The sequence below is a fragment of the Chlamydotis macqueenii genome, chromosome 19 (assembly GCF_036417535.1).
Source record: "Chlamydotis macqueenii isolate bChlMac1 chromosome 19, bChlMac1.mat, whole genome shotgun sequence".
Taxonomy (NCBI): Eukaryota; Metazoa; Chordata; class Aves; order Otidiformes; family Otididae; genus Chlamydotis; species Chlamydotis macqueenii.
The window spans coordinates 10,819,711-10,845,468 of NC_141574.1; the positions used below are offsets into that span (position 1 = coordinate 10,819,711).

Below are 25,758 nucleotides of genomic sequence, written 5' to 3' on the forward strand. Positions count from 1 at the left end.
TTATTTACCACGCTGTGCACAAACAGGCCCAAGGGTGGAGGCTGCACTCACCCGGACTGATGCTAACAGTCGGCTGCGTCCTCGCCTTGGGTGGGAGAGCTGCTCCTTCATCAGGAGAACTGTAACGGTGCCCTCATGCACCCACAGATACACCTCCCTCCTGCATGGGCATACACCTGCCCGACCTTGCTGTCCTTACAGGGACACCACACCACCAGCCAACCTGTTCTTTAAGACAACCTGGATGTAACAAAGTGGGTCCAAGGGCTGCCCCAAGCTTCACGTTACATTTACAAACAGGCAGCTTGGGCACAGGAACGCATTTGCGAGCGATGCTTTTTTACCACGTAACGTCTCTTTTCAGCGTCTTGAATGTAACCGCGTTATCTCGGTGAGCGGCAGCCAGCAGGGACGGACGGAACAGGAGGTTAATCTGCATCGGCCATCTCTCTTGATTTCTCCGTCATTTCCATTTCTTTTTAAAATGGAAGTTCCATTAAAACAGCAGCACTTTGCTATTAAATAAGTAACAGAGAAGAATGACTGCCTCTATCTCATCAGCAGTGAATCTTTTTAAAATCACTCAAGAGGCAAGGCTCAAATCATATATTTAATAAGAACCACTCTGATATCACTTTTTAAAGCAATTAACATATTATTAGAGATAAGCGCAAGATGCAACATTTAGATCCAGATTTCTAAGACAGATTTCTACGGTTTAGGAGGGTGCGGGGTCGTCACCTCAGCAATCATCTCTGCATGTCACAAACCAATGTCAGAACAGAACTTCAGTTACACAGACACAGCAGATTAAATTCTTGCTTTTAATCCTGATTTTACTCATGCTGCTTCTTTTCACTCATCTGCAAGCACTCCATGTACACCAGTGAGAATGGGCAAACCACCTCAGCAGGGTTCTGCTCCACCTGAGGGTCCTGGAGCAAAGTGTTCGTTTCCACCATCCCCTTCCGTTTGGATATTCAGGCTTTTGCTTTCTTTACGGATCATGAAAAAAACCACATATCTGAACCTTAATCTTTTAAAGGATGACAGAGCCCATCACCAACGAGATCCCCATCGCCAGGTCGCCTCGTGCCACCTGAGACGCTCGCCGGTGCACCCCACTTCTGCGTGGGGCTGCCGCCTCCCGAGCGGAGCCGCGCGGCCATCCCAGAGTGGCTCCAGCTGGCAAGCCGGTGCGTTAAATACATCAAGTCCCTCCTGCCTGGTGGCTGAAGGACATCCTGCCAATTACAGTAGCCAAGGTGCAGCCACATATTCATCTCTGCTGCCGGTGACTGGGACAGGAACCTCCAGCAGCTGAGGCAGATGGAAGGCTGGGGGCGGTGACACCGTATACCGCCGCGATTAAATCTGACAAAGCCCATCTGCTGGCACCCTGAGCGCTGGCAGGACTAGGGCTGAACTGCGAACCGTGAATTACAGCACAGGAGACATCCAAAGGCTTTTTGGTTGTTTATCCTGAAACATGCAGGCTTTTCCCAACACTGAACAATATGTAGCTTCCACTGACGACTGACAGCAAACCAACTGCTCAATTAAAGGACATTTTGCCGTTTTAGCTGTGAAGTCTCAAATCCCCCAGATGTTCCTGGAGTCCGCTTCATCAGCAAGTCGCTTTTCTTAGAAGGCAGCAGCAACAAATGCAAGGGGACACACAGCATGCATGTAAAGACATTGTGATCACGTTGGTTTTGTAAGTGCTAAAATTTATTACACAAGAGATGATGCAACAGTGAATAAGAGAGCAAAATTCTATATTGACTCCCTACTTTGCAATTCAGGACAACTAAGAGGTTTTACTTCATTAAGGAAGGCGAGGGAAAAAAATCAGAGACAACCCCAACGGATGAGGAAGTCTTGTCAAGCCTAAATGAGCAATCAGTCCTATGTGACACTCATCGCTGTAGAAGGAACAATGAAATATATCTGCTTCTGTTCAATAAATTACTAAAACATCAGTTAGAAACCTGCTGCATGGCATTGAAAATTAAACTCATTAAACATCCAGGTAGCTTCATCCTGATGCAAATGGAAGACAGGCATGAGTGCTCTGCAGCAAACAACTCTGTGCACGTCCCGTCTTTGGGAAACATATTTACACGTACAGCTCATATATTAATATATTTTAGTGCACCCTAGCCAGAGGGCAACCAGAAAGAGTATTATTCTGTGAGAGGGACAGGAGATGGGCTGGCTTCTCGTCTCCACCAAGTGAAGCCTGTATCCACCCATCAGTCCAGCATCCATGTAAAGCAACTTCGCAAGACCACGATTCCCTTTTCCAGGTAGCCAGACATCAAGACCCCAGACCAAGGGTCTCCCATCATGGCTGGGTAGATTTGGTAGCCAAGATTACTCTGGAGCAAAAAAAAAGCAGGTGGGATTGCCCCACCATATTAACAAGCCTCAAGCGACTTCAAGGTCAGGAATTTCAGCCAAACTGCCATGTACTGATCTCTTGCCCTCCCTCTCCTTTCTTTACTTCACCACTGCCCATGAAGGACCGCAGAAACACACGCTGTTCGGGGTGGATCCTGACCACAGTCACACACTGACCAGCCAGGCTAGATGTGCTTGGGCCTCAGGAAGAGGACTACACCACTACAAAGTTACGGAAACTGCCATTGCTGATGTCTTCATTCAGAGCACGGATGCCTTAAAAACAAACCCCAGAGCCGCCATGGGAGGGAAACCCAAGGGTGACTTTCTCTCGCGTTACCTGCTCTGAGCCCATTGCACACACCAGCGCATCCATCCTCACTTCTACGAGGAAAGAGCTAAAAAAAAGGGCAAAGGTGCAACTCCAAGGGGACAGTGCCAGGCCAACGGTGGTGCAGAAAGCATCCTGCAAGCCTTACTCACCATCCGTGAGTCCAACTGACACCCAAAAGGGCAGGGAACTGCCCAAAGAAGCAGGCAGACATCTGAGGTTCTCCAAGGGGAGCTCATCTGGGGTCTCCATGGGAGGGACTGGTGCTGCATGGGGCTGGCTCGTGAAGCAGTGCGTGGGTGATGGACAGTGGGTAACGACATCACCGTTTTTATTCAATCGCATCTTGTTTAATTGACCTCTGTGATTAAGGGTTGGAAACATCCATGGGAGCTACCAGGGTGAGCTTTGCCTCTCTGAAACTCAAGAAAGGGGCTGCTGGATGCAAAGGCAAGAAGGGGAAAAGAGAGAGAGGACCCAGCAAAACACCACATCTTTCAAACTCAGCTCATTTGAGGCTTGGCAACCTTTTCCCCTCACAAGCACGTAAGTTTTCATGCTTTCCAGGCAGGTATATCCAGGGTCTCTTGACTGTGACTGTGGCGCAAACCTACCTGGCCCTTTGGGAGAGCTTGGAGTGGTCTGGGAAAGCAAGGATTCCCTGTCAGTAAAATGCTCACGGGAGTGCATGAGCTTATTACAGTCATTCCAGCAGAAATAAGTGGTACCTTTCAGAGTGTTTGCCAGAAGGAAATAGCAGTTCTGACCCAATTTCACACAGTTGGAATCAGCTGTGGGAGACTAATATACAAGAAAAATAAAAAGACACAAATGCCCATTTCCCCCACGTCCTCTCCTAATAACATGAATAAAGCTCTGTTTTGATATTTCGTCCTTTCCAAAGGAGTCCAGTTGGATCAGTCCAAGTCAGCCGTGTTCCAAGTTAAACTCCTCTGACGCTTCCACCCTTCACTTGATGAAATTTTTAATCGTCCACCTTTGTCCTGTGCAGCTGCGAAGAATCAGATCGATGCCAGCCATTCCCCTGTTCTCCACCTCCAAGCATCGTCCCGTTCCCTTGTTCAGGATGGCACCGTTCTAAAATTAAAAATATGGGGCCAATATTAAAAAAATTAAAGACGAGGTTGCCTGTGAAGCAAGCCAGGACACCAAAGTGCAGCTGTGTCCTTGTGCATTGCTGGCAAGCGCACAGCACTCAGCTGGGTGGTAATGCAATTCAAACAATAAAATAATTCCTAAAATAATCAATGCGAATTGAATGAGCAACCTTTATCACTGACAACACACATCCCTAACACACCAGCAACCAAAGGACATGTGTAACCTTTAAACAGCAGGGCCCACCCCTGCGTTAGGCAGATGTGACACTTCTGTGGAATGTGCATTATTTACTCGCTGCTTAGGGACAAATCACAGGGTTCTCATGTATTTCACCACAGATTATCTGTAAGAGACAGGGAAATCTGGAAGTCACTGGCAAGGCAGGTTACATACACCTGAGGGTATCCGAGGGAAACTTCTACCGGAAATTATCCTAAAATACCGTCCCTGCCCCTGATCCCTCTTAACCTTTTCCCTCTGCCGTAGGACCTGGCACCTGCTGTTGCACAGGGGAGGGATGCCATCCAGAGGGACCTGGACAGGCTGGAGAGGTGGGCCTGTGCCAACCTCATGAAGTTCAAGCAGGCCAAGTGCAAGGTCCTGCACATGGGTCGTAGCAATCCCAGGCACAAATCCAGGCTGGGCAGAGAATGGATCGAGACCAGCCCCGAGGAGAAGGACTTGAGGGTGCTGGTGGACGAGAAGCTCAACATGAGCCGGCAATGCGCCCTTGCAGCCCAGAAGGCCAACCGCATCATGGGCTGCATCCCCAGCAGCGTGGGCAGCAGGTCGAGGGAGGGGATTCTGCCCCTCTGCTCTGCTCTGGTGAGACCCCCCTGCAGCACTGCATCCAGCTCTGGAGGCCCCAACATGGACCAGTTGGAGAGGGTCCAGAAAAAGCCACAAAGATGATCAGAGGGCTGGAGCACCTCTGCTGTGAGGCCAGGCTGAGAGAGCTGGGGCTGTTCAGCCTGGAGAAGAGGAGGCTCTGGGGAGACCTTAGAGTGGCCTCCCAGTGCCTGAAGGGGGCTGCAGGAAAGGTGGGGGGAGACTCTTCAGCAGGGCCTGGTGTGACAGGACAAGAGGTCATGGTTTTAAACAGAGGGGGGCAAATTCAGATTGGATATTAGAAATTTTTTTTTTTATGCTGAGGGTGGTAGAACACTGGAACAGGTTGTCCAGAGAGGTGGTGAATGCCCCATCCCGGGAAACGTCCCAGGCGAGGTTGGATGAGGCTTTGAGCAACCTGATCTGGTTGGAGATGGCCCTGCTCCTTGCAGGGGGGTTGGACTGGATGGCCTTTGAAGGTCCCTTCCAACCCTAACCATTCTACGATTCTATGATTCCATGATTTAGTCTTTGGTCCCCACTGCCCCATGCCAAAGACAATGTGCCACAGCCCATGGTTTGGGAACCAGAGAAACATAATTGATGGCAGGCCCGTAACAAACCTGGATGAAATTCCAGCGCTTATGGAGGCTGCTCTTGACCTTCTCGCAATCGAGGAGCTGAGGGAAGCGGCTTTTCATGTTATCCACCAAGCAGCGGGTATCGGGTAGAAGAGTCGTGGTCCCGAGGGCGCCGAGATGAAGGAAGCCCTCCTTGGTGTAGCGTGCAAGCTGCGCGGCAGGGAAGGAGAGGAAAAAGCCCATCAGTATGTTTGGAGCATCATTAAAAAGTGACAAAGGAAAGGACAAGTTTGCAGAGCCCTGTGAGGATGGGGAGAGAGCAGAACTGACAAGTCAAAACCCCCAACTTCCTCCAGTCTTTTTTTCTTGTCATTTTGGGGCTTTTTGCAGATGCAAGTGAGGAGCTGGGGCACAGGGAAGGGATCAGAATCACTCTGAGCCTTAAATCCACCATGGCGCAGACTCTCCGGCCTCCTTTGGGCGCAAACATTCCGCAGGTTGGGGCAATGGACAATTTCCGCTGGTTTTCTGCCAGAGCCAACTGGCTTGGCCAGTCATGTTGGCCAAGTCCGTGGCTTCTCACACGCTTGGTGAGCCAGCCTTGCTTTGGCCTGCAAACGATGCTGCTGGTCTGCCCAGTGCAGCCGTCCAGCGACCGGGCACGGGGCAGTGCTGACAGTCTCAGGGGCACGGGGCTGAGCTGGCGCTGAGCCAGCACGCAGACAGCCCCGGAGCCGTGCACAACGGGCTCCTCTATTCGCAGCGTGTAAGGAATCCCACCAAAATATTTCCCTAAACATATTCAAATTCAGGAGTGAAGAGAGATGAATGACAGGAGCCTGCCTTTTGTAGTTCAAGGGAAAGATATACACGGCTGCGTATTTAAATTCCGGATCAACCCATTATCGAGCAGACAAATAAGGAGTATTCAGCACGTTAATTAACTGAGCATATCTGTGACCCAGATGCTTAAAAAGAGACAGTAACTCACAGTGGGAGCTCGTGTTATCTCGGTTAGAATAATTAAACATCAAAAATCAAGTTAAAACAACGTAACAGGGTCTGACTCCAGCCAGTAACCGCAAACACGGCTACGGTGCTTGAGCCCATTCCGCCTTCTCTCGGCGACGCTGGTTCTGTCAGTGTGCCGCATCCTCCGGCGGGCCCTGTGCTGCCTGTCCGCCTCGGGACGGGTGCCCGGCGCGCTGTGCCCCCAGCTGCTGGTGGAGCTATGCTTTTAGCCAACGTGTTGTGTATCAAAGCAGGACCTCCGTTGCTTTATATCCCACCGAGGTCTGTTTGCCAGCCGTACTCATCCCCCGCTGCAGCAGCCTGCACCACACAGCTGGTGTAGGGCAAAGCTGCCCCATCCTGTCCCCCGGTGCAGGATCACTTCTGCCCCCAAAGCCCTTGGCAAGGCGGTGCAGAACAGTACACATCTCTTTAGCTTTACAGTAATCCCCCTCCAAACTGCCGTTGTGGGGTGGAAAGGAGAGCAGCTGCAGAGCCTAAAGCCGTAACCATCACTTCCTCCTCTTCCCACCGATTCCCCATCTCCCCCCAGCGCAGGGCGCGTGACCGTGGGACAGGGATCCTACCCGCCACCGAGCTCAGCTCACGCTGTGCTGGGCTCCCAGCGAGGGAGCTGCTCCGCGCACGAGGCTGGAGCAACCTGGGAACGAGCCCCTGGGCAACCCCAGCCCAGCTGGAAGCTCGGATTCACGTTATTTGTTTTTAGCGGTTTGATGTTTTCATGAGATGGTGCTCTGACCCTGACAGAGCGTTTTTAACCACGCAACTCATCTGAATTGGTATTTGAGCACCAACATAGAGGATGAGGCTGCTTGTCTGGCAAAAAGAGAGAGGCATATAAAGGAAAAGAAAAAAATATGACAAGCCCTCTCCATGACATAAGAAATCCCCCAGAGGTCCCAAATGGGCAGTGCGAGTTACTCTTCTCCTGTTTCCAAAATGTTTCCTACCACGTACATAATTAGCGTGCTAGATGCTTTCTTTTTTTTATGATGTTTGGCAGCTTGTCTTCAGACAGTTGGCCTAATGCCCACGAGGCAACACGATTTCTGCTCTTACATGTTATTGCCTAATGTAGTGGGAAAAATAAGTAGAGCAAAAATCAAATCTTTCCAGAGGAAGGGAGTGGGGTGGGGACTGGAGGGAGACAAAATGAGCTGAAAAACAAACACAGGTATTATGAAAAATGCATTAAGTGCATGTATCAGATGTGTCATCTGCTCTGTGTAATAGCCAGATAAATAGGGCGCCAGACGCGCGGCTCCATCTAGCGCTCTGCCCAATGCCTGATCTACTCTGCCGAGCGCAGTGGAGGCTCGGCAGCAGCCGTTCCGGCCTTCAAGCCTGTCCAACCGTCAAATCTGAGAGCGAGTATGCCCAAAAAATCCCATCTAACTCGCGAGCGCAAGCTCCAACATGCTCCTAAGACATTTACGGAATTTGTATCTTTTGGGATATTTTGCCTTTGGCACTTCAATTCTTTTTTTTTGTTATTTTGCTCTGCTCCAGAGCAGCAGCCGGGAGTCTCAAGCACAAGGCAACAGCTGGAGGCGAAGCACTTGGATAAATGGGAGTCCTGCTGTGATGCACTCATCCTGCTGCCCATGGGTCTATCAACAGGTCTGTCTTGAGTGATAAAAGGGGAAAAAATACAGAGCAGAGGGCAACACTCGAGACGGCCCCACAGGCAGTGGTGAGGAGCGTAGCTGCAGCCTGGATTTGCCCGGTAAGAGAAGCGATGGGAGATGCCTCTGTCTCATCACCACATATACTGACCAACATTTTAAAGAGCAGGTCCAGACAATGCCCTCACGTAAGACCAGAGCCTACTTTAGAAACTGAAGATGCCACGCAAATGCTTTATAATATCAGTAAATTACACTTGCCATTGTTATTCAAACCTTCTGAGCGGTTGCAGCAATTCACCAACTCAACAAAGTTGCCTGCTTCAGCATGGCCTGCACAGCCCCAGATGATGACCTCTGAGAAAGGCAGTTGATGAGAACTTTTCCTTTGGCTACACATGAAAGCAGAATGAACAAGAGGCAATAGTGAGAAGTTTCTGCCTGATCCTGCAAGTGCTCACAGGGATAATCAGCACCAGTGCAAAACAGCCCCGGGGTAAGATCACTGCTTGGCTCACGGGACCAGAAGAGGGGCCTGCCATGAGCAAGATTTCAGTGTGCTCCTTCTTTGGGAGTTTCTTCTGTGTTTGGGAGTCTCAGCAACGTAATTGTGTAAATCCCTGCCATCTTGCCCAGTAGCGTATCCGATCCACCCAGCACCACCTGAACAGTTTGTGCTCTTCCCCGCTTCTCATCCCCACAGCACAACCAGGTGAGACCTCCCCACAGGATCTGGGAAGGCTCTTCCACCAAATGTTCTCCTGTTGGACTACATTGGTTTTCTCCTCTCAAATGTTTCACAGGGATTGTCCCTCCTGCTCACGATTCTTTCATTGTCAACCACTCAAAAAATGGTCCTTACATCAGCAAGTGTCAGAACAAGGCCACTCCCTTGGAGATCCCATGGCTGCTTTGCAGCCACCAAGAATTTCTTCACACAGTCATCATGGTGCTTAAAGATAATAAAAGTTTGTCTTTTTTTCAAAGGAAATTATTTAATTGATGAAGAAGGAGGCTTTGCCAAAGTGCAGTCCAGTCACAGGACGTTAATGACAGCCCATGTCGTATAACCAGTTAAACCACAAAACCATGTTTTCCTGGCTTTGTGGAAATCACTGAAGTAATATGAGTTTAAATTCTGCTCTACTTGCCCTAAAAATATATTTTCCTTTAAAGAGATCTGTTGCCTGTTAAGCAGGTGTGTCAGCCCCCAGAAAAAAAGACCAAGCCTGGCAAGAACGGAATAAATGGTGAAGGACACGGCCAATCTAGCAGGGAACAGACAAACATGGAAGTATCGGCCTGAGGAAATGCCTGAAGGAATGACCCAGCCTGGCACAGGAGGAGAAACAAACGGAAAAACCAAGAGGAAGGACCAGAGAAAAACAGTTAGAAAATGTTAACCAATTACCCGTTCAGAAGCGGTTAATGTTGATGAGGCGATAAACCCTTTCTCAGTGTAAGTGGCCCACAGCCACACCCACAGCCTCTTACAAACACCTTTCCACGTAAAGCTACATCCTGGGTCAAACTGCAAAGTCCCCCACCTTCAGGTACTGCTTCGGGGGCCGGCTTGGCTCGGGAGGACCCGCAGCCCCCGCTGACGCCAGGAGAGCAGAGGCCGCGCGGCCGCACTCGTGCCCGCTGCATCGCTGGGGCTGATCTCCCATCAGCGGACTCGCGCCACCAATACATCTTCCTTGATTATTGTTTCTGGCTGGCTGCATCTCAGGGATGGGAGAAAGTTAATTAGACATCTTAGCATGGGAAATAAAAGCCTTGATGATGTTCATTGACTCTATTGGAAAATAATTTAGGGTTGTTTAGCTTCCTTTCTGCGCTGAGCAGATCATCAATTAGCAACCATAAGTAAAGTGTACCGTATTTTCTTTTTAACAATTTAATCTGCTGCGCTGTTTTGTCACCCTTGATACCGCAGTGTCCTGGATGATCTCGGTATTGATGGTTTTGTCCTCAATGCTTAAATGGGCAAAACATATTTTATCCTATAATTAAATGAAATGCTCTGCTAGGTGAACATTATCTTAAGTTTTATAGTATCATAGTGCTTGCTATCACCTTAATATATCACCACAGCTCTGCCACTCCAATGAGCTATTACTGTATTATTAGTGTCATACATCATTACGGCAAGGTGTTTTCATGATGGATTGCTTGAAAGATGAAGCCATCAGGACGAAAAAAATCCATCAGCAGGTTCAATATAATTACAAGATAAAAGGATACTTCATCATGGAATCTGATAATGATTTGACCTGGAAGTGAATGAAAGCAGGGAGAACGGAAAGCTAAAGGGAAAACAAGAGAAAAAAACCAAAATTTCCCCACAGCGATATGCGCTGCACAAAAGCCAAGATCTCATCTGCATTTGGCACTACGTTCACTACATGAATCACAGAATCACAGAGTGGTTTGGGTTGGAAGGGACCTTCAAAGGTCATCCAGTCCAACCCCCCTGCAAGGAGCAGGGACATCTCCAACCAGATCAGGTTGCTCAGAGCCCCGGCCAACCTGGCCTGGAATGTTTCCAGGGATGGGGCATCCACCACCTCTCTGGGCAACCTGGGACAGTGCTCCACCACCCTCAGTGTAAAATTTTTTTTTCCTAATATCCAATCTAAATCTACCTCTCTCTATTTTAAAACCATCACCCCTTGTCGTGTCACACCAGGCCCTGCTGAAGAGCCTCTCCCCATCTTTCCTGCAGCCCTCTTTGGGCACTGGGAGCCGCTCTAAGGTCTCCCCGGAGCCTCCTCTTCTCCAGGCTGAGCAGCCCCAGCTCTCTCAGCCTGGCCTCACAGCAGAGCTGCTCCAGCCCTCTCAGCATCTGTGTGGAGCACAGGCAGCACTGTGTGTGCTGTTGGGTGCTGAACAACTCAAAAGGAACCGCAACTTCCCTGTGGTCGTATATATTTATATATCTAAAAGATGTGAGCTATTTGAACGAAGTGTTTACATTACTTCTAATTACATTCCCAGCAATAAATTACAACACGCAGCCCATTAATTAAACAGGAGTAGTGAAAGTCAAATTTCTTTTGTGCGGCGCCTGTGCTTCTGCAAAAAGCCAATTTCAAAGCTTCTGCACTCACTGATAGCTACTTTTAAAAAGCATTTTCAAGGAGTTAAACTAATTGTGTGTATCGCAAAACAAAAGAACTGCCAAGAACGGGCTCTCAGCTGGAGAGGGAAGGGACAACGCAGAGGCGGAAGATCGGGAAGAAAAATCTGTGCCGTGCTTCTGCGACAAGCGAGCTGGAGAGAGTCAACAGCACTGCCACGTTTGACTTGAGAACATCAGGTAGTAAAAGCAAACATCGTTAAGTTTAATCAAAAAAACAGCTGAGGAAAAAATAAATAACCTGCTCTTAGCCATTCATCTTAAAGCCCAGGGTTAGGAGATAACGTCAGGCTAACTCAGTTTCTCATACTATAATGCACTTAGAGGTTTACGTTTCCATCCAGAAAGTCCAAAAGGCAGTTTGTGCCATTTAAGAAAAACATTGTACGTATTTAATAACAGCCAGGTTATATTTAGGAGTGACTCCATCAGCCACAGCTGACTGATCTTTGTTTAAAGGTAAGGATAAACCAAAGTGAGGTTGGTCTGACTCTACCCTGAAGGACTCCTGTGGCAGTTCCTAGGCTCGGGTGGCTCCTGAAGTTTGCAGCTCAGGCTCAGATGAGCTCCAGGATTCCTTAGTCCTGGTGAGCCTGGAACGCCCAGGGTGACCATATTGTGAGGACGGGCTCTTTACACATCCCTGCCGCTTGAACTTTGCATTCATTGTAGATGGAAATGAACCTTAGCTTGTCACTGAGATGTGACCAAAAATATCAGACCTTATCTCAGGAAAGCAACCCAGAAACGGGATCACATGTTCCCAGACCCTAGGGAATGGCTAGAAGATTTTGCTGTGAACCCTACTATGTGTTTCCCACCTGAAAAGCAGCAGCTGGGACACCTCCCTCCCTCATAAAGACCTCCTTCCACATATGGGCTGCACAAGAACTGTGAAGGAGCTAGACTGACATCACCTGTAAGAGTTTACGTAACTCTGGTATTCACACAGGTATTCAATATTTGGGCATTCAGAAAAAGACACTCAAATCCACGATGGGCTACAACCCATCATGGGCTAGAACGCAGCTGGAGCCAGAAAACTGGTTGCAGCAGCTTCTGTTTCAACTGGAAAGCTCTGATGCTTAAACTGGAAACATGCTCAGTAAATAAATTACTCCAAATAAGTTGGGACACCATACTGTCTGGTGGGGTCCCTCCCTGCTCTCCTTAGGAGAAATTTTCACAGGCAGGTTTTTATTACGGAAATACCTTCAGGCACTTAATGAGACGGTCTTTATTATGTTGTATTTCACAGTTTTGGTCTTCATGAATGCCATTGCAGTGCTGAGCTTTCTTCTGTAACATTATGAAGGAACCAGAAGTACCTGCATGGAGATCCCAGGGACCCTGAAGCAGAGGCGTAGGGCAGGCTTACAGAGCTCTTGGGAGCAGGACTTCAACCACTTCTATGTAATTATGCACTTTTGGGTTGAGATGAAGGTTGGACACAGTACCTTGTCTTTGATGGCACATAAATCTGTTGAATGCTGGAGTGTACCAGGTGGCCTGGATTTGAGTCTTCACTCATTGCTGTGTCACCTCCCCATCACAGCAGTTTGCTGTCGTGCAGTAGTTTCAACAAGATTTAGGCGCTCACAACGCTTTAGACATGTAGACCTGCCCATCCAGCAGCTCTCAGCCTAAACCAGGTGTCACCAGCCAGCACTGGCAGCTTTGGTTTGGGGTCGCGATGTTAAAATAGGCTGTTGGAAGGGATGGCTGATCCCAGAGTAATAAACATCACGATACCAAGACAGAAACTGGTGGAATGACAAGACAGGGCTGCCTCACTGGTAAGGGAAGAACACAGCCCAACAACCAAAACACACGCAATGAGAAGGGAGGTCTTCCCTAAAACACGCAAAACCAGACTCCTGTCCTGCAAATAAAAGGAAATCTCTCTTACTGTAAATGTACCAAAGTCAGCAACCAGCCACAACTAGGATGGGATTGTCTGACCCAGCCTCACCCAAATCAATGTCAAACTGCCAGTGCAATTCCCTTGGCAATGGAGAGTGACAGGCAGGACCTGCCCCATCGTGGAGGTGCCATGGGTCTCCTCCTGTGGCACATCTCAACTTCCTTAGAGAGAACGTGGATAATTAATTCAGCCTAGAAACTTAGTGTTCAAACAGCTTTTAGGTACGCTTTTGCCTCCATTTCTAAGCAGATCAGAAGGTAAAACCCCTTCGGTACAAACATGGCTGATCCAGAGAAGGTAACAAGCGAATATCTGTGAGTCTGGCAACGAGCATGAACTTTCAACAAAGAGAAAAGAAAAGAAACAGAGGAGTTTATCCCTGTTTCCACCCATTGCCACTACACACCGTGCCAGCACAGCGATGGCAGAGCCCATCATCTGCAACCCCCCTGCCTTGGCTAAATTTCCAGTATGGATAGCCACAGCATTTACATGGGAAATATAAACAAAAGGAGGCTGAAATCAGACACAGACATCAAATCTTGATGATAAACACCTCACTGGCTAGAGCTAAACCACCAGAAGAACAAGCGCTGCGACTCTGGCTTTAGGGAGGTCACACATGATTTTGGTAACGAAAGAAAACCTAAAAATCACATCATAATTCTTGAAAACCCCATGTGTCATAAGATGGCCATTCTGCTTCCAGATCTAAAAGGAAGCTTGTTGCATTTTCTCCTTAAAGATTGTACGGGAGAAGGACATTGTGCTAAGGGATTTGCATGAGATGATGACCAGTAGGCATACAGAAAGAAAAACACAAAGGAAATCACAGAATTTAGGGAAAATACTGAAGTAAGGACATGCACAGAGGTAACGGAAAAACAGATGGGAAAAGTTAGCAGGGAACTGGGTAAATTATCCCTGGAGCTGCAGATCCTGTAAGTCCAGCTCAGAGCCTGCTGTTGGTTTTACAGATGCCAGCAGCGACAGAGATTGTGTTGCACCCCGTTTCATTCCAACTTTACGGCAATCGAAGCAGCAGCATTGCCACACTGCTTTCTTCTTAAAACATGGTAAGAGAGAAAACTACAGAAGAAGCTGAATCCATTATTCTTCTAAAAGATAGGAGATGTAGAGTGAATCTTGGAATGCTCCTTGCTCAGGGGTTGGACTAGATGACCTTCAAAGGTCCCTTCTAACCCTAACCATTCTATGATTCTATGATGATTTTTAACCTAAAATAAGCTTAAAATTAGGATAAGAAGCTTTTGGAGTGGCAAAAGGAGTGCTAGAAAACTAACGCTATGGTAAATCCCAGGCAAGCTGAAATGGCTAATTATCGTCCTGCCAAAAAGCACTGTTTGTTTTCTTTACCCAGCTGGTACATTTTTACCCTGCTAGGTGAAAAAGAAAGGAAATTTCTTTAAATGCTGTGCTTTGCCTGCACTCTGCTCATTGCCTATTTGCTTTCAGCATTATTTACCCTCATCTGCAAGATGTTTTCAAATTATGCTTTTCCTTGCACAGTAGGCCCTCACCTGTGGTCCCCAGCCGTGGCACGGGTACAATATTGCTGTGTGGTTCTCCTGCGGGCCCTGGTCAAGGCAGACATCCTTCGCCTTGTTGTTTCGAAGCTGTAAGAAATAAAAAGCGCAGAGTTATATGGCCCTGTCTCTTCAGAGATAAGCAACAACTGGTGTGCAGCGACGTTTCTAGCCTCTCACGCTATAGAAAGACTACATGGTGCTACATCACTCAGCATAATCAGGCAGAGAAAGGTTTACTGTGCCATATGTTTTCTTTAAATACCACGCCTAATGATGACTGCTTTTATATAATAATCACCATTCAAAGGAGCCAACTGCCTTGAACAGAGTTTTCTTTGTATTTGGTCATGTGTGGTGGTAACAAACATATTTTTAGATTGCCAGCAGCATGTTGCCAGGAGTTTGAAATCAATGCAGAATCACTTGTATTTCATCAAAATCCCAAAGTGCTCAACAAGCCAGGGAAAAAAGTCCAGCTAGCAGAAGGAATACCACTGAATCGTCGCAGGGGTGCAGGAGGAGGCATGGAGATGGCAAACCAGCCACCAAGTATTGAAGGACCGACTTCGGCGGAAGCACGGAAGTGCTGGGTTCACGCCACAAAGCCAAACGGCCGCTGAACCCCACCATCCGGTCTGTAAAGCAGAGATGTCTCCTCTCCAGGCTCGCCATGTAGGGCAACTGCAACAACGCCTTTGAAAACATTGCTTTTAGGGGGCTTTAGCTTGAAGGCATTAAGTAACTCTCATAATAAACCTTTTTTAAAATTAATGCCCATCTGGGGTGCTTGGGCTGAGCTTCAAGAAGGCTTCTCAAACAGCCACTATTCCATGAGACCTATTACAACAGAATATCATTACTTCCCATAAATGCCTGTTTTCATATTCCCAGTACAGTCTCAAAGGCAGCAGAGATTGAAGTAAGTCTCCTTACTTTATCTCTTCCTTAAGCTGTTGTGACAACACAGAGACCTTGTAAGGAATTAGGTTGAGTTTAAGTCAAAGGGTTTTATAAGATGACTATGTATTAAAAATATACATACAGCTGCCTAATCCATGGAGTCAATGGGCAATACAGATAATTTTCTGCCAATTCAGCAAATGAGGCATTAAAATGTTTTACTGTATATGGTCTCCAAGACCAGAAATAAATCCCAAAATAGGTTTTTAGATGAAACTGTGAACAGATTTATACAAATTTATATAATTATGCACAAACAGTAGGTTTTTATTCACATTTCTCTCCTTTGAGGCTATTCCTCATCAGATCTTCATCAGCTGTAAATACTACCAGCCTTAATTACCTCGCCATAAGCGACCGTGTTGTTGTATCTTCTCATTTCCGGATAAACGTGGTCCAGGTACCACTGGAAATTCTTACACTTCAAGCTCTTCCTTAACGCTTTTCTCTCAGAAACATCCCCAATGTCAATACCTGGATTCTGAAAAATAAAGACACAGTACATCGCTGAATAGTTACTCTTAAAAAAAGATTAAAAATGAGCTCATTTCACTGATGTTTGATATCACTTCCAAGCTGCCTGGAAGCTGCCAAAGGCTGAGTAACTCCACGCAGGAGCCATGCCAGGAAATTTTAGCATGTGTGTCCAAGGCTGAAATCATCCCCACAGAAGTCAGAAGAAAGACTTGTGTTTCAGAGCCACAGCGAGAAGGAGACACATACTTCTCTCGCAGGTTTTGAAGGCATCCTTGCAATGGCCACGAGACCAACGCGGGACACGTTTTGATCCTGGGAGGTAATGTAGAAAAGAGAACCCAAATGGAGAAGGAAAGGTGTTACAGGAAAGACGAGAAGCACAGTGTAACAGGTGACACTTCCCACCGGTTGCTCTGGGCTGTGGATCCGTCTGACAAAGACCGAATCTGTCAATGGGCAAAAGGACACTGTTTTGTAAAAGATCTCACCTCCCTTTTATGTACTGATGTACTGGACTTCCAGAAGAGCTTAACAGCAAACGTACATCAGGATTTAAAAGATGGTCACGTGTTGAATCCTGGAAACGCATATCCCTGACTGCACACTGAGCGCCAAACCGCTTCCCCTTACGCACCGAGGGCGTGACCCCACCGAGAGGCAAGGCAGAGAACAGCACAGCAAAAGGATATAAAATAAGGGGGGGAAAGAAACGAAGAAAAAAAAAAGAAAGGTTTAAGATTCATATATAATAGAGGCAGATAGCTAAGAATAGCAGTTAAAAATTACAGGAGCAGAGAAGTTGAGGCTGAACCTCAGAAAAACCTCTTGACAATCTGGAGAACTACACAGTGAAACAGTCTCCCTGGAGACACTGAGGAACCCCGCTGCTCCAGCCCATTTCAACGCAGACAAAGCTACGCTACCTGTCCCCGGAGGAACAATCTTACAGCAGCGGGGAGCAGCGGCTGACGAGAGCTGCTCCCTTCACCTTTCATCCCATTACAGAGTTTGGGGATCTAATGCAGCAGCCAAGTGAAGGAAGCCAAAGGCACAGTGCAGCCCCTTTTACACCTTCCCACCGGTGTCTGGGTTTCTATTCTATTTTAGCTCCTGCTCTTGTCTTTGGCAGCAATCATTAAATACAGCTGGGAAAGCAATTTTCCATTACAATGCTTGTAATGATCTTCTAATGAATTATTCACTCCGCTTTAGAGAAGACACCGTCGTTTTAATGCGTGACTGATAGCTCACCGGTAAAAATAAAGATGATTCAGTGCAGACAGGTAAGACAGGCTGAAACCTGAGTGTGGGTGAGATGGGACGCAAAGCAAAGAGCGACCACAAAACAGTCAGCACCTGAAATATTCAGCGTCAGGGGTTTGGCTTAGTTTTGAATACAGTGGCATCACAAAATAATTGCATATCCATATTAATATCCATAAACGCCTGCGTAATACCACCTGTCAGGCAAGGCTTCTCTAAAATAAAATCTCAATTTTACTGGTACAATCTCTATAAAAATCCCTAATCAGTTTTAGGGTAACCCAGATCTGTTTCCCCAGACCCACCCCGAGTGCCGATCTGTGGGATGCTGCCTTTTCCGAGGCGCACAGGACCTGGGGCTTCACACTGAATTTTAATCCCTTTTTGCCATGCTCCAAAGCTGTTCCAGAGCAGAAGCATGGTGCCTCACATCTGAAAAGGAATCAGCCCAGGGATCATGGCTGAACCCATGGCAATTTATGATCCTTGCCCATGGGTGTTTGGATCTTGCAACCTATTTTTAGGAGAGACCTGAAATCACTCAGTCCTGCAGGCACCTCTCTGCCTCTCCAATGCTTGGAGCGGTGCCCGTCACAGCCAGTGCCCTCCGGCAGCTCGCTGGGTAAATAGCATTTCTTTCCATTTCTATTCATCTATTTCTCAATAACAAACTAATCCGGGACTCTCCACCACCCCAGGACAACAAACCGGCAGCGCAGGCGTCTCATCGAGCCTTCCCAGTACCTGTTGTTCTCTAATGCAGTACAAAGGTGTGACTACCGTGGCTCTAAATGCCAGTGACTCTCCGCAGATGTAATCTTTCCTCAGAAAGCAGCAGCAGCAGCTCATGTTTTTACGTTTTAATGTTTTCAAAACGCCCCGGAGCACAGCGCTGCCAGCGAGGGACGCTGCCGTAGCAGCATCAGGACCGCAGCAGCTCCTTGCAGGGGTGTGATCTGCAAGGTATAAATATTCGGTGTTTATTTTTTAGCACCAAAATGGTGGCTGCAAATAACTGCTCAGACAGGGTCTGGCGGCTCGTGGCAACGGTTGGTCCTCGCACTTGAACAGACCAGCCCAGCGCTGATGCTTAAGGACACTGTGAGTGGAGTGAGTGGAGTGGGTGACAGAGGGCACTGCAGGGCACCCTGAATCCTGGAGAGCATCGCTGCCTCCCCCTTCCCACCACCCCTTCTTCTTCTGCAGGAGACGGGGACACTGGCCCAGCCGGGGTGCCCCCAGCACAATCCAGGCCGTGCTCAGACCGGGAGGCAGAAGATGCTCTTGGGTTTCATGATCAGAGATAACCTGCACGGAGACCAGAGCTCAAGCAGCAAGCCTTGGACCTACATAAAGTCTTCCTGGAGCCTACAGAACTTTACGCAGAAGTGCATGGAATCACCTAGAGAGGTCCACGTGCAGGACGTGTCCCCTGGGCACAGTCAGCCTGTCTTGCTGGTGAGACCCCATGGTTCTCCAAAGACACCCCATGCTGCCACAAAGCAGGATTTACATGAAAAGTCATGTGTCGGATCTAACCATTTCTGAATATAATTAAATATAACCACCAAAACTACTTCAAGAGAGTGGTTTTGGTGCATTTGCACACGGTGCTTCTGGGAGAGGATCACCTTCTGTGAGCCACTGACCTCCCATCCTTTACCTCTGAACATGGTTTCTAAGCGCTGATGGCTTTGACTTTCCCAGCGCTGGGAAAGCAAACGGCCCAGGCACCTGGACCACACACCATCCGCAGTCAGCCCCAGGCAGCAACGGCATCTGTGAGCTGGGAAACTCAAGTTGGGCTGCATGTAACACGGACCTGCCCGAGCCACAGGAAAAAACCTCACGCACTAACGATGCTGATATTAATAATCTTCTGCCAACCGACTTTACAGACAGACTCCATCTGTGGAGCAATGTAATGACATAAACTCATGCTGTGTAAACACTCAACGGGGAGATAAACACTACAACACAGGTTTAATTTTTAGAAATGAAAATAAAAAGGTTGATGTCAATCACAGGAATTCCTCCGAAGTCTGCAGGTTTCGCAGCATCTTCATCAAAGCCAAGGAAGCTCTGCTTGACTTCCACAGCTGGGAATGCGACTGAGGGTATTTCAGGCTCTCCTTCGCCTGGGGGTAGTAAATGCTCTATAATTTAAGTTTTTAACCCAATAAAGAGCGGATTTGGGATAGGGTGCAATGGCCATACCTCCAGCGGCAGGTTCCACGCGATGTAGACGTGCGATTTGTAGTCATCCATCCACACCTCGGCCACTCGCAGAGCGTTGCGCTTGGTGTAGAAACCGATGTTGTTATTGTAGGGCTTCTTCTTGCGCTCGATGTGAGCCACTCTGGAGCAGGGCAGGACCTCCATGCTGCCGCCGCACAGCCACACCTGCAACGCAACCGCACAGCACCGTCAGCACGCGGCTCTGCCATCATGCAAAGGGTCCGTGTATAAACTACAGAGAAAAGTGGTGGCTTTTGAGGTTTCTATGGGGTCCTGCTGAGCACAGAGCATCAATCATCCAGCTGCCAAGTGGAAACCCACGGCCAGATTTGGCCTTCGCTCAACAGCAAGACGCACAAGGAGAATTTAACCTGAGCCCAGAGTAAAACACGTGTTGATGACAGAGGGATCAGGTCTTTATCCAGCACGTGATATTAATGCGTTATAAGATTGGGTACTGAGTTTACAGTGATGCTGCTACCAAATAAAAAGGATTAGTGACTGGAATAGTTGAAACAATTGCAAGATCTCCTCCTGCAGTAGGGATGACTCAATGAAACATATGGCATGGACAGATTTCTCCCTCTTGAAAACATTTGTTCATTATTTTTCTTTCACATGCTGTTTAACATTCCCTTAAATCACGGTTTAGAAGTTAATAAAATTGTTTGAGATCATCTTTTTATCACACGGAAAGGGAATTCAGAGAAAGAAAGGCCATACCTGGGTTCCTCCCTCCCTGTCTGTATTCACCGAGAAGTTATTGATCTTAAATTAAAGACGCGTACCCAGGACACCAGGCACTGGGCAATCGTTACAAACACATATGCCAAACATGCCTAATAATGCCGGTTTCGCCTATTTTGCAGTCTGCTCCGCATTCTCATTTTGCACAGTTGTTATAACACCCATCGTTTCTGGGATCTCTTCCAGGCTCACCACCTTTTATCCCATCTGCGTTCCCTAAATTGTACCGGCCCTGCTCCATCCGCTCTCCCGGCACCACGAGGAGCCTCCTGGCTGTATCAACCCGCATCACAAACCAGAGCACCATTTTATTACCTGGTGCATAAACACTTAGCAAAAAATTCCCACCTTGCCCCTGTCCTGCTGTTTGCCCTTTCTGAACACTTTAAATACAATTTTGCATCTCCAGAGCAAATTCAGAGCTGATCTCTGAGATGAGGGGCCTGCCGGTGCCTCCTATCCAGCCTCAGCCACGCTCGCCCCTGGCCAGCAAAGCCCACAAGGCCTGCTCAACGTTTTGCAAGAGGTCACACGTTGGCAAAGCAAATAAGAATGAGCAGAATAAGGTAGTTCTAAAGACAAAGATCTGTATTTTTAAAGGAATATCCAGTGTGACAGAAACCACCTGTGTTTCTTGCCTGCTCAGTTCTTTGGTTTCTCAATGTCTCAGTGAAACCAGAGCATCGAGCTCTGCCCTTGGGTTCTCCTAAAGCTGCTGAGTTCAACCACAACACTGAATGAAACTGCCAGGCCTGGAAGATCCCCAGCACCACCTGTTTTTTGTCGTTTGGGGGATTTGTTAGGTTTTGTCCTGATTTGAGATCAGAATAATTATTTTAAAAACGTAAAAGCTGTGATGTAGTTAAAAGGTCATTTTCCAGCACGCTTGCCTTGAGCAGTAAAGGTGCAATGTTGTCTTTAGTTAAATAATTCACACGGCTTTACGCTAGATAGCTTTCCTAGATTTCTGGACTGTCTGTACAAACTGTCTTGAAAAGCACATATTGCAACAAGCTGAGAGAGAAAGAGCGTTGGGCGCTGTGCAAAGGGCATTGGTTATACATGTATCCACAAGCTACTTCCAGAGAGATCAATAAAAAAATAATTTTAAAAAGGCACTTATACAAGGAAAGGCCATATTTCTAACTCCTAAATAAAGTCTAAATTGTCATTATAAACTTAAAAATCTAATTGTTTTTACAAGGCATTTATAAACATTTCTGCTGGCAACAATGGGAGCAAAGAGACCTATTACACGGGAAATGGCCACGTCGCACCGGCATCGCTGTCCTCAGCGTACAGAGGAGTAAACCAGGGCCCCAGGAAGAGGCTGCCTGTTCCCATGTGGCCTGGCAAGGACTTTTCTGTGCCTGGTGATATCCAAAAATGTATGTGAACAGGTTCACAGGTGACAGGACAGGGGCTGCAATCCAGGGGTCGGCCTCCATGGTCACCAACATTAGGTGCACTTGCCCAACAAGCTCAGCACGATGCTTTATCCCTGCAACAACCATGACTGTGGAGCAGTGAGTGGTCCCAGAAAAAGGCCGCAGACTTTGTCCTCTTGGTGCCAATGTGAGATGAGCTGTGAGACACTGGAACCAAAAGGCCTCAGTGGACCTCCATCCTCCCAGCTAGGTGGAAGTCATCACCTCGCTGATGCCCTAACTTGTGAAGCCATCTCCTCGCTGATGCCCTGATGTCCCAACCTGCAGCAACTTCACCCTGGTGGCACTCAGACCCCGAGGGTAGAAGATTCTTTGGGAACCTTCATTTCTGTGCCTACTGAGCAGCCATTTGTCCCACCAAGGACATTTAACAAGCAGATTACCTTCCTATGAAGTAGATTTTTCATGTTCATAGCAAATAAACACAGAATCCCTTAAGATACTCTATTTACTGCAACCAACAGCATTATGGACAATCAGTCCAGCATGCTCCTTCTGCTAATTCCTTGAAGAGTTATCTCTTAGCAGATGGGTAATCAAGAGCCAGCAGGACATTAAGACCAATCAGAAAAATAAAGTATTGTCAAATTAGTTCCTGTTTAGCCTATTTAACAAGGCAGAGCCTCTTACATTGCTTCCTGCAAAGGATGAAATCACAATCACGTCAGTGTATAAGATACGGATGGATGGCATGTAAAGGCTCGTTTGAACACTCAGACCGAGTACGTAACACAGCAGGTTAAATATGACAAGCAAGTCTCAAGTTTCTCCCTTGTTTTCTGACATCCAAATTTCCACACTACTATTAGCTTGCCATTCATCCAGCCGTAAGGAGATGCAGAATTAAAAATAGAAGCATTCCCCTCCGGTAAATGACAGTGACTTCTCTATCAGCCTACATACAGGAGTAATCAGACGCACAGAAAGATGCTTGGATTTAGAAATAACCAGTTAATACTAAATTCTAGTGAAGAAATCCCAGAGAAACAAACCAAAACCAAATCCATCGCCCAGAGATCTTTGACGTGTTTTTCTGAAAGCTGGTGGGTAACACACTTGCAATTATTTTCCAAGCAAAATGTGACTGTCCCAAGAATTGAGCACAGAAAAGCAGCGATTCCTCTCAAGCAGTGAAACGCCTGAGTACAGCTGAAACTGCACTGGCCATCTACTTTCTAGAAGGTTTCGCACACGTGGGAGGCAAACTTTGCTTAGCACGAGACTCCATCACCACGCTCCAGTGATGGGGCGACCCAGCTTGGCTTTCTAATCCCTGGACAGAAGCACTGGGGAGTCATGAGTGTGCGAAAGCATTTGTGCAACAGCCAGCACGTCAGCGACCTGCGCTGGGGATAACCCAAAACGGGGAGCCGATTCGGCGTGACGCAATACGGCAGTAGAGCTTCAAGGGAGGTCCAGGAGTGTCTCCTGTGCATGTGTACCTCCCAGCCAAGACATCAGCATCTCCTCCACCATCAGCCTTCAAGTCTCCATTTGCAAAATCAAAATTGTTTTCACAATGCTCTTACGGAGCACTCTGTATTTCCTCATTCCTAGGACACGTCCTTGGTTCAGACTTGGGAGAGGAGTATCTGCAGTGTTTGGGAGCGCCCTGGAAAACAACAGCGACCAGGCCTGTTAGACAGGACTGCGAGCAAGCCACGGAGGAGGCACCCCAGCATTGACTGTGGAACTGCACATCCCCTGAGGTTACTGCACGCCTGGTACTGGGAGGGAGAACGGAAAACTGCTCACAAAACACAGCGAATCGATGGTCCTTTGTGCATGTAACAGAGAGAAAAAAATCCCAGTTTTGCTTGACCAACTCATTGCAGCAGCCACAGAAACAATTTTCCAAGTGCTGTACAGTTACGAACAATTGCTGTCCGTGGTCCCCTTTGCCCTCAAAAACATACTGCAGCTCTCAATTTGCTTTGCCTCTGTCTGCCAGAGCCAGCGATCACTCCCAAGGAGCATTATTTAAACAAAAAAGGCTTTTGGCCATCTGCCTAACATCAAAGGAGCCAGCCAAGCAGAAAAGGGTGGCCCAGAGGAGATCCACCACCCAGGGGGGTGCCAAAAGTCCACCCTGTGCTAGACCAGGCTCAAGGTGTCCTCTGCACCCCCCAGACGAGTGGGACCAGAAATACGTGTTGGAGGGGCTGGCCAAGCTCATGCTTTGAGGCTGGTGGTGCTGCTGCTATTAGTGCTTCACAGGTCTGGTTTGCTTGGAGGGAGCAACCCAGAAGATGTGTTTGGATTTCACTTGGTGCAAGCAGGAGGGTGCTGCTGAGCACAGGGGCCTGCTGCCTTGTCCCAGCCCATCCTCTTCAGCAGGTCAGAGCTGCGTCCTCCACCACACGCTGACCCCGTCCACTCACTCCAAGGAGCGGGGGCTCCTCGGGGATCCCTCCCTTTGGGTGCAGGTGCAGCAGCACTAAAGTCCACCCAGCACCTGCTGAGGAGTAAAGGACACACGCAGGGAAAAGCACGGTCGCAGCTGTAGCAAAAGAATGGATGAAAAAATTAACTTTGAAAACAGAGGTTTAATGCATGTTAAAAAACAGAGGTTTAATGCAGATATTAAGAAAACCTCGCTCCCCTCCCCAGCCTTCTGCAAGCAGTCCTTGCTGTGCCATGCTGCCCCACTGGCAGGGAAGCAGACGATAAGATTATTAACTTAAGGAGAATATTGTCATCAGCAAACACTGACGCAGGGGCTGCTTCCCCTGGGATGTCAGAGTAACTCGTACGTCCTGCTTCTCTTCATGCGGCTGCAAGCCATACACGGGAATTCAGGCTCACCATCTGTTTTTTGCACAAAGAAAGTCACAGAAACATAGAATCATAGAATCATTAGGGTTGGAAGGGACCTTCAAAGGCCACCCAGTCCAAGCCCCCTGCACGGAGCAGGGACATCTCCAACCAGATCAGGTTGCTCACAGCCCTGTCCAACCTGGCCTTGAACGTTTCCAGGGATGGGGCATCCACCACCTCTCCGGGCAACCTGGGCCAGTGTTCTACCGACATCAGAAAAAGAGAGAAGGACTTCCGCAAGATCAGAGGTAACACTGGGGCTGGTCCCTCACCCCTTTCCAGCCCATGCAGTGCCAGGACGGTGCCCTTCCCTCAACCATGAGCATCTCCAGGTGAAAACCCATGCTACTGGCACTCCTGGGTCATTCCTTATGCAACGCTGCACTTCCTCCGTCTCCCTGGGATATCAGTAATAATAACAAAAACAACAAAATATAAGAAGGGACAGTGACTATCCTGGGTTCTGGACACGGTGTTCTAGCCGGAGCGCAGCCTGACATCCGTAATGAACGCTGACAGCTCCCATTACAGGATCCTGACTTTAGTTGCTTATAACTTTGCCAAATTTTAACTATTCAGACTGAAATACACCCCAGCGCAGCTCCAGCCCGCCTGCAGTTAATGCAAAGAGACATCATGTCTAGCGGTGTCAAGATGAGTCTGCGAGGTAAACTTTTCATCTCTGAATGCACTGTGACAGAAGGAAACGGGGGAAAAAACTTGCTCCTAACTTTCATTACACAAACTCCAGGCTTTTTCAGCTGATAACTTCATTTCTAAGGCGATTAGCAAAGCCATGTGTTAATTAGCAATAGATTTCCCATTTAACAGCTTTACCTTATCTTCGCCCCCCTCCTTCCTTTTAGAAGTAACTTCCTAAGTTAAGGGAAAAACACAATTACCCAGGGCAGCCAAAATAATGATGACTGTATCAGAACAAAGACCTAAATAATAAAATAGAGAAACAGCAAAAAAGGCAAAGAAATCATAATTTCACCGCATGCTCCCTCGTATAGTTCTGAGAGACGGTATCTCTCCAAATTATTTCTTTTGTCAGAAGAAACAACACATGCAGACACATCTCCAGCTACGCAGCTGAAGCAGTTTCTATCCTTTCTGTTCCCGCTTTGGCCGCACTTCATCCCACATCCCCGCGGGACACCATGGGAGGACGTCCCTAGGGCCAAGCTCATGCTGCCACATCCTCCCCTCAAGATGCCAGAGCAGCAAAGGGGTCAGGAATGGGATGAAGTCGTTGCCCCCCAAACCT

At 47.8% G+C, this 25,758-nt stretch overlaps 1 protein-coding gene across 1 annotated transcript in view; it reads right to left on the reverse strand.

Moving 5' to 3' along the window:
* Positions 1-597: 597 nt before the first annotated feature.
* The window catches only part of GALNT17 (polypeptide N-acetylgalactosaminyltransferase 17), a 210,914-nt gene continuing 185,753 nt past the window's right edge, over positions 598-25,758 (reverse strand). Inside the window, exons 7-11 of the mRNA XM_086763193.1 lie at positions 19,456-19,641; positions 15,842-15,979; positions 14,530-14,625; positions 5,308-5,475; positions 598-3,832 (exon numbers count right to left, since the gene is read on the reverse strand). Coding sequence (XP_086619319.1) covers positions 3,704-3,832; positions 5,308-5,475; positions 14,530-14,625; positions 15,842-15,979; positions 19,456-19,641 — 717 coding nt within the window. The 3' untranslated portion in view covers positions 598-3,703. The remainder of the gene's footprint in view (positions 3,833-5,307; positions 5,476-14,529; positions 14,626-15,841; positions 15,980-19,455; positions 19,642-25,758) is intronic.